Consider the following 8603-nt stretch of genomic DNA (forward strand, 5'->3'; position numbering starts at 1 on the left):
AGGGCCCGGTGTGGGAGGTCCTCAGCAGCCATCTCAAGGTCCTCAGCCCACTCAAGGTGGCCCCCAGCCGCCATCTTCTCAAGCCCTGCTACAACAGGCCCTCCACCAGAGATTGCTCCAGCAGCAGCAGCAACAGCAGCATCTGGGCCCCGGCGGGTCACCGGCCCAGCACAGCAATCCCATGAGCCCCCAGCAGCCGCAGCAGATGGCCCAGTCCCCACACCTGCAGGGCCAGACGCATCCCGCATCGCTGGCTAACCAGGTGCGATCTCCACAGCCCTCTCCCCGACCGCAGTCCCAGCCGCCGCACTCCAGCCCGTCCCCGCGCATGCAGCCCCAGCCCTCCCCGCATCACATCTCCCCTCAGATGCAGACGGGTTCACCACACCCAGGCCATCTGAACCAGCACCACCCAGGCATGGGGGTCCCTCCACAACAACAGCCAACAACCCAACAGCAGCAACAGAACTCTATGGAGCAGTTTGGGTCGGACCAGAGCGCCATGTTATCTCAGCTGAGTGGCATGGCCAGTCTCCACGGACCAGGGGGAAACAGTCAGGACCCGCTAGGCCAGAATATGAATCACAACCCTTTAGACATCATGTAGGAATTCTACTAACGTGTCATGTTGAGCTGAAATGCTCCGTGATTCTTCGCACAAACTGCACTCACCCAGGACAGTGTTATTGTTATTACTTAGCCTTTCTTTTTTATACTATTATTAAATGTTATTTAAAATGTTTTCAATAAAGATGCATTGAACTGAACTTCCTATGGGAGATGAACAATAAATCAAGCAGTCGTTAAATAAATTAGAATAAATGAATTGTAAGTTATTGCTGTTAATATATTTTTTTGCCAATCGTGGACATGGAGGGGGGGGGCGGTTTCTCGGCAGCCTCCTCACCTCCACATCTTGCTGAATAGAAGAAAGGTCATATTTTCGGGGGTAAATAGGAGAACTTGCCTTTTTTAAGAAATGTTTTTAAGGTTTTAAACGTGGTCAAGATTAAAGAGGAAATGATTTAATGCAAAGAACTTTTTTTATCGGTTTCGTTTCCCATCATTCAGTCTGTCTATTTCTGTTTTGCAGAGTGATGTGGATTATTATTATTATTAATATTATTGTGAATCCAAACATGATGCATATCCTCCTTTTTCAAATGTTTGGGTTTGCTTTATTTATTGTTTTTCTCTTGAGGGGGTGGGGCGGGGGTGTTATGATCCCTGAGACTGCTTAAATTTGTATAGAAATATATTTTTGTTATTGACTGTCGGGAGGGGGGGGGGGGGGGGGGTCTTTAGTTCTTGTTTCATTTCGCTGTAGACGTCTTTAGTCGGGTCTGTCCAGGTGGGGGGGATGAACTGTCAGTGTTTTACCGCAGCAGTCGGGGGTCTGCTGTGAGTCAGAGACGTGGGACGCGTCCTGACGTCTCCTCTGCGTTGGACATCGGCCGTGCTGGAAGGGACGAATCCCTCGCAAACATGCAAGCCCTCTCCCTCGAATGTGTGTGCACTCCTTCCTTTTTAAAGACACTTAATACGGAGCAGTGGAGGCTTGGGGAGGGGGGGTGCATACCTGTGTGCCTGTAACATTTTGAGTACATGAGCTGGGACGTGGAGACAAGAAATTGGGTGGGGTGGGCTCCTCTTAGTGTTTTTTAGGATTCTGCTGTTTGGAGGAAACAGAGGATTTTTGATCCAAATGAACTGTGTTGCACAGAAATGAGGAGAAAGTCTCCGTGTCTTTCTGCCTCGGCCCCGTTGCTGCTTCCCCCGGACGTTTAAATCCCCCCCCCCCCCCCCCCCTCCCCCTCCTCTTCTTCTACGAGAAAGTCGATCTCCCTTCCTCCTCAACTCCATCTTTATCTTTCTGAACTTTGGGATTTTAATTTAATATTTTTTACTGTACAAAGAAACACAAACTGTGGACTCAAATACTGTTTTTTATAATAAAATGAAAATTACCAATAGAGGCGTGTCCTGCATGTGGCTGTTTTTGAGACCTGCGATTGGTAGTTGGTGAATATGGGAACTCGTGCTGTTAGAAAGAGCTGTTCTCCAGAATATTTGTGTTTTTTAATTCTTCACTAAGAAGAGAGCACTTCATAACGACAATTTGAAATAAGTACATTTCTTATTTTCATCTTGCACAAGCGTAAGTGCGTGTTTACAGTTGATGAGGAGGTTTTGGTCTCTGGGGTTGGAGCTGCTGTTTTTTTTAAGGTTAATTATGAGTATAATATGAAGTACTACTAAGTACTATAACAAAATAAGCTCATCACTTTTACATCTGATTTCTATGGGATATATAAATCAACCTTCATATAAAAAGTTAATTTCATTAATAGAAATAATAAATAAAACGAGTAACCCCAAAATTAAACCGAATAAATTGAATAAACACTGAGCCCTTGATCCACACTCAGTCATTCTCTCTCTCCAGGAAACATTGTGCTCTCTAGTGGTGACACATGGTGATGGTTTGATAAAAGTTCCTGAATGCATCACTCCTACTGGTTTATACTGATCTCCACAGTGAGATGAGATCATCAGTGTTATAGAGTGTTATGATCAGATAACTCTTCAACTCTCTGCTGACTGATCATTGTGAATATTCCCAGTTCACAAGTCTCTTCTTATTGGCTTCAGACCTTTTGCACACTTGTAGATTTAACTGTCGATTGATGAGCCAGAGTAGTGAGTCTAAAACAGGGGTTGTGTTTCTTGACCTGATTATTGTCCAGAGGTCACACACATCCTCTAATCAAAACATCTTGGTCTCAGGGTCAGTGGTCTAATTCGGTCAATTAGGTGTGACCCCGGCTCAACTGGGATTCGAACCGGGAACCTTCTTGCTATGAGGCGACAGAGCTGCGAGTCAATGTAAAACATCACCAACGATAAACACTTAACAACTTATTGTCAACCCAAATGTTAAACATGCTCCAGGAGTCGGTTTCTTTAGTTCATATTTATTGGAAATGCAGTCAAAATAAAAATTAGCTTGTAAGAGACATGTTACCTGTGTCACATAAGAGACTGATTCACATACATTTAGTGACATAAATTACTTTAGCTTATACATGTGACATGCAAATAAATAATATCCTACCGGTCTTGACCTAACGTACAGTTTCTTCCTTGTCAGCCTCACCCTACACAGCGCTGTCAGCGGCAGTGTAAACTGATAGCTCCTCTTTTGAAATGCACAAAGGCGAGTGAAAGTGAAAGAGCGGACTATCAATTGATAATACAAAAATAGAACCAGATAGCACTTTATAAAGTAAAAGACAGCAGACAGCGAACACAACTGTGTACTTCTTTTTTTCTTCTTCTTCTCCACCTCCCTTGAAATGCAGAACTTCATCTAAGCAGGAGGCATTCATTCTATCTCTTTGTTTCATGTCTTTTGTGACAGAAATAAACCTCTTCAATAAAACACAGGACAGTGCTTTGTGCACGCGTGGCACAGACTGGCAGGTCATGCGGTTCAGCTCGGTGTGCAAACTGAAAACAACAAAGAAGAAAACAAGAGCAGTGTCTTTACAAAAAAAAAAAAAAAGTTTTTCCGTAAGAAAGAGGAGCGACTGAAACGGGCCCCGGGAGCAGACGTGAGTCCGCCTGGAAATGACCGAAGACGACTGGAAACAGCTGCTGCGTGGAAGTAAGTGGACTGGAACGTGTGTCAGGCCTCGCCTTGCTCTGTAAACCCAGCGGCCCCGGGAATGGAAACCATTGTGATCGATTTATTGCAACAGATTGTCCTTTTGGGGGGGGAGGGACCTCTTGTCTGATTAATGAGCAGCACTGATTAAAATCATCGCTCACTCCTTTTTCCTCAAAAGGTGAAAAAATGTCTTCATGGTACTCAGTAGGAAATGAGTGTAGTTCTGTAAACGTGGAAATTATTTTTTACATAAACGACTATTTACACGTAGAAAATGAGCGGTAACTCTGATCGTGGTGGTTTGGGGGTTCTGGGTTCAGCTGCTCTTAAAGAAGCCTTCGGCCACCGTCGCCTCTTTGAAAGTCACCGTCAGCGCGTTGATGGTCACGTTCGTCACGATCACGCTCCCGGACCGCTCTGTGGGGGGTGTGGTCACGCTCTGTTTGTCGCCGCCCACCTCCTCGGTCCTCTCCTCAGGAGCGGAGTAGGCGGCGCCCGCCATCATGCCGGTGTCCTGAACGCTCACTATCACCGAGACCGTGTCCCCCCCCTCTAATCTGAGACACGCCGACCCTGACTCCTCCTCCTCCTCCTCCTCCTCCTCCCAATCTGACCTGTCGCCCACGGTTACTGCATCTTCTGGTCTGGCCACCATCGCCAAGGCGCCGTCCTTCGATTGGCTGCACGTTGACGTTTGGTCCTCTTTAGTGTCACATGCATCCGGTCCATCAGTCCATGCGTCCGAGTCCGCCATGGTCAGCTCGGTGTACACCTTCTCCTCCTCGTCCATCAAGTCCTGTCGCTGCAGCAGCGGGGGGGAGCTGCACTCCGACACACCTGAAAGACAGAGAACCTATGTTTATTCACGAAAGGTCAAAGGTCAACGCTGTGCCACTGGATTACGAATTGATCCACTTGGAAAACAAACCGTATAAACTGTCCTCCTGTTGCTCCTCTGCGGTGCTTTCGGACTCCTCCTGCTTCTCCTCTTCGCTGGTGCCGCTCCAGTCCTCCTCCATGGGCTCCTCCTTCTTGCTCAGCGGCTGGAGGGGTTCGTTCGAGGGCTCGTCCGGCCCCCGCTTAGCCCCCCTCTGCTTGCTACTCCTCCTCAGCGGGTGGCGGTACATTGTGCTGCACTCGCCCGTGTCCACGTCCGTGCTCATGGCGCGGGTGAGGGAGAGACGCAGCCGGGGCGGCGGCTTCACTGCGACCTTGTGGGCGCTCCGCAGGTCCATCGCAAAAATGTTCTGCGTCAGGGCAAAGGTGACAGAGGAGTCACTCCTGTGTTTGTTTGGAGGTGTGAACAGCAGCATTGAGTTCTGGGAAATGTAGTGTTAAAGGTTAAACGCCATCATTTTGTGTACTTATGTTGATGCATTTAATGCATTTAATCACACAAAACTCCTTTTTAAAAGGCCTCGACTCAAAGAACTCATCGTCTGAGGATCATTCAGAGACGTTCCTAAACAAGCCCTGCAGCAGTTACAGCCACTGAGCGAAGTGAAGCAGAAGAAAAGTTTGTTTACCCGCAGCAGGAGCCTCCTGGGTCTGAGACCTTTCCTGCGATAGGCCAGAGCTCGGAGCTTCTCCTGACTGGAAGAGAGGTGGACACAGAGGGACAGAGACAGAGGGACAGAAAGAGACGCACTGTGAAACCTTTTCCAGATACAGGAGAATGTCCAGAACATGATGAACAACACAGCAGGAGATTCTCCACTCAGACACAACAACAGAGATATCCATTTTTCTTATTTTCAGTTTTGGACCAGTTTCTACTGAGGGGCTGACTCTGAAACTCCAGGAAATGTCCAGAGCCTCTCACTGGGACATTTGTGTTCTCACGTACAGCCCCTCTGGAGAATGTCAGGAGCTTCAGTGAACGTCTGGAAGCAGCTAAAGCAACGGGACTAAAAGTTTCTGTTATCACTCACTTCTCCTCGTAGGCCAGGACCAGGCGGGGATCCAAAATATTTTCCTCCGGTTCCCAAGTGCTGTACCTGGTGAAAACAAAAACACGTTCAAATCCCTTCCATCAATTCCACATGGATCTCCTCATGAACCCATCGATCTGCTCCGGGACGCGCTGCTCGCTCCGGCACCGACACACGTTATGAAAAGACTCCTGAGTTTATAAAGAGGGAATGAGGTCACTGGACGATGACTCGAGGTTTACTCACTTTGGGGGCCATCCCTGCCATTTCAGTAGATACTCCACATTACCCTGAGGAGAGGGAGGGGGGGGGGGAGAGAGAGAGAGAGGAGGAGGGTGAGATACAACACACAAACACACAACCTGCACTTTGTAATCTGCACTGTGGCCACGTGTGTCTGTGTGTGTGTAGTGTATTTGAGTGTGTGCGTGTAAGAATAAAAAGGGTGACTGTCACTTTAAGATGAGGAATGAAGGGGGGGGTCATGGACGTAGTTCTCTGTGCTTTTCTCGGGAATGACGTCATTGACAGCATCTTTCTTTCTTATTTTTTTTTCTCGCGCGCCGCGGTGACGTGACCGCACGTGGCCACACAAGCCGGCGACGCACGCGCGCTCACTCTCGAACATTTGCAGCAGCGGGCTTCGGATAGGTGGGGCCACGCACGCGAGCATGTAAACAGTGGCGTTGCGCAACGTTCGAGTCCCACCTCCGAGTGAACCCCTCACACAACAACATCAGATAAGTGGTTCGCAAAGTGCGTGTGCGTGTGCAGGTAGGAAAAGAGAGAAGCTGTAATTTAACACAGTTTCACATTCTTAACTTTTCGGGGTCGCATTGAAGCTGGTGTCACGCGCGCTTCCTCCGGATCGCAGGAGACGCTGTGCGTAAAGCATGCGGAGCTCCGCGCGCAAAGCGGCTCCATCCTCTGTTCCCAACGTCCCCACTACGCGCACAGTGGCGGGACAGCATCACGCAGAACCCGTTGACATTACGCAGCGGTCCCCGCACGCTGGCGTAACCCAAATAAAGTGCGCAGCTCGGTTCCAGAATACACGCCCCCTTCTCCGGTTTACTACAGCTGCGTAGGCGCCTCCAAAACACGCTCGTGTCGCAGCACAGCAGCTGGAGCCCCGCGCGCGGCGGGCTACAGGTCAGCGGCGCGCGGCCCCTCCACGCAAACAACACACAGAGAGACGGAGAGAACGGAGGAGGTTGTTTTAAGTGAAGTGCACGAGGGTTGGGGGGGACGGGGTACAGGGGACGACGACTGCGTAGCCTAGTTGTGTAAGCGCACGAGGACAGATGATGGCACAGTGAGCACGCGCTGCTCCACCATGACCACATCCATCATCACGCTTGTGAGAATAAGTTGTGTGAGTTCGTGCGGAGTGCGGCGCCGCCTCACCTTCCTCATCCTCTTCTTCGTGATGGACTCCACCGCGAACACCTGGTCTCCGATGGATGACAGCTCCATCGCTCCACACCGCGCGCGTGTGCGCTCAGAGGAGCGAGCGCTCAAAATAAAAACACAGAGAGAGAGAGAGAGGAGGAAACACAAAGTTCTCTCTCTCCTCTCTGACTCTGACTCTCCCTCCCTCTCGAACTTTCTCTCTCTCTCTCTCTCCCTCCCTCCCTCTCGAACTTTCTCCCTCCTTGCGTCTCTCTCTCTCTCTCTCTCTCTCTCTCTCTCTCTATCTCTCCCTCTCTCTCTCTCTCCCTCTCTGCTTCCCTCCTCCCTTTATAAAATCTGCGACACATCAACACCGGACAACGCGCTGCTTTCAGCGGGCGCGCCCCCTTTTCCATTGCGTAGGACCGAGCCCCCATTAGTGTGCCCGCGTCCTCGAGGCCGCGCACGCAAATTGGAGCAAAGTGCAGGAGAGTGGCTGGAATTAAGGAGGAGGAGGAGGAGGAGGAGGAGGAGGAAGCGGAGGAGGAGGAAGAAGAAGAGGAGGAGGAGGAGGACGAGGATGTACGAGGAGGTTATTGTGAAACAAAACTGATGTTGTAACTATTGGAAAAACATATAGTTACACATATAGATATAGTTACATTTAATTCTGATAAAGATTTAAACGCAAATCTACTCTAAGTTTACTCGTTCTTCAAGTCGTATGATAATGTGAAAAAAGTCTCAAAGTTGTTAGAAGAAAGTTGTGATATTGGGAAAATAAAGTTATAAATAGTATAATAATAAATCCATGTGGTTCCTTCCTCAGAACAGACTCAGTTTCGTAATGAAAACAAAACATGAAGTATTTCATTATTTCATTATTTGTGAAACTTTTACTTTAGAGAATAACTAAACAAGATGCTTGACTTTATTCTTGTAATAATACAACTTTTTTCTTATGATTTAATAATAAGAACTTTATCGCAACGTTCAGGGGAGGCAAGGACACTTTACATGTTTGAGGGAGAAGGACAAATGTAACACAAAGACAGATTAGGACTTTTGTCTCGTTACATTACGACTTAATTTCTTGAAATCTCAGATCATCGTTATAAATCAGGTTTTTTGTATTTCTACAAATCTGTGAAGCCAATTCATGCTCGGTGTAAATTTAGCTGGAGAAAGCTGCCTGTTAGCTTAGCTGAGCTGGTGACTGTTGGTCTTCGTTTCCCGTCTTAATGCTAAGCTAAGCTAACTGGCTGCAGCAGAGAAGCATTTCCCAAACAGCTCAGTCGTGTCACTGGCTCCAGATTTAACTTCCTGTAATTGATCTGAAGGTTTCCTGTGAAGAGGTTGTATAATTAAAAACCCTGAACGCACCGAGCTGCAGCCTGAGAGCGAAACAGAAAGTGAACTGGTGTCTCTTTATGTAACAGTTTTTCCAAGGCAGGAAAAAGATCAGAATCTGCAATGGAAATGAAAAAAGCTTTGCTCAATTCTCTGGGAAGATAAAAAACGTCCACACCTCCGGCTGCGTTTGATCCAAATATGGAACCAAAGAGCTAAACACTCCTGAAAGTATTAATTTTACACATGAGTGCTAAGCA

General features: G+C 48.0%; 2 protein-coding genes across 16 annotated transcripts in view; one reads left to right on the forward strand and one right to left on the reverse strand.

Moving 5' to 3' along the window:
* ep300b (E1A binding protein p300 b) overlaps positions 1 to 1973 on the forward strand; it is a 26942-nt gene extending 24969 nt beyond the window's left edge. For all 14 annotated transcript variants that reach the window (XM_062407649.1, XM_062407648.1, XM_062407654.1 and 11 more), the window contains one exon: positions 1 to 1973. This exon is cut by the window's left edge and continues 3143 nt beyond it. In XM_062407649.1, coding sequence (XP_062263633.1) covers positions 1 to 607 — 607 coding nt within the window. In that variant the 3' untranslated portion in view covers positions 608 to 1973.
* Positions 1974 to 2959: 986 nt separating this feature from the next.
* On the reverse strand, positions 2960 to 7264 carry cbx7a (chromobox homolog 7a). 2 transcript variants are annotated; one of them, XM_062407797.1, is made up of 6 exons: positions 7009 to 7264; positions 5848 to 5891; positions 5602 to 5667; positions 5197 to 5263; positions 4599 to 4989; positions 2960 to 4507 (listed from the first exon to the last, which is right to left on the reverse strand). In XM_062407797.1, exons 1-6 carry the CDS (start codon positions 7075 to 7077, stop codon positions 3987 to 3989), a joined length of 1158 nt encoding a protein of 385 aa, XP_062263781.1. In that variant the 5' UTR covers positions 7078 to 7264; the 3' UTR covers positions 2960 to 3986. The 2 variants fall into 2 exon arrangements, with proteins under 2 accessions (XP_062263781.1, XP_062263782.1); XM_062407798.1 differs by having other exon boundaries at positions 4599 to 4917; positions 7009 to 7262.
* Positions 7265 to 8603: the final 1339 nt, after the last annotated feature.

The sequence above is a fragment of the Platichthys flesus genome, chromosome 16 (genome assembly GCF_949316205.1).
Source record: "Platichthys flesus chromosome 16, fPlaFle2.1, whole genome shotgun sequence".
NCBI lineage: Eukaryota > Metazoa > Chordata > Actinopteri > Pleuronectiformes > Pleuronectidae > Platichthys > Platichthys flesus.

What these genes read in the sequence shown, in the direction of transcription:
- cbx7a (XM_062407797.1), bottom strand. Translation starts at nt 7,077, where the DNA reads ATGGAGCTGTCATCCATCGGAGACCAGGTGTTCGCGGTGGAGTCCATC. An exon ending in TGGCAGGGATGGCCCCCAAA is followed by an intron (nt 5,668 to 5,847) that starts GTGAGTAAACCT and finishes TGTTTTCACCAG; the next exon opens with GTACAGCACTTGGGAACCGG. An exon ending in GTCCTGGCCTACGAGGAGAA is followed by an intron (nt 5,264 to 5,601) that starts GTGAGTGATAAC and finishes CCTCTCTTCCAG; the next exon opens with TCAGGAGAAGCTCCGAGCTC.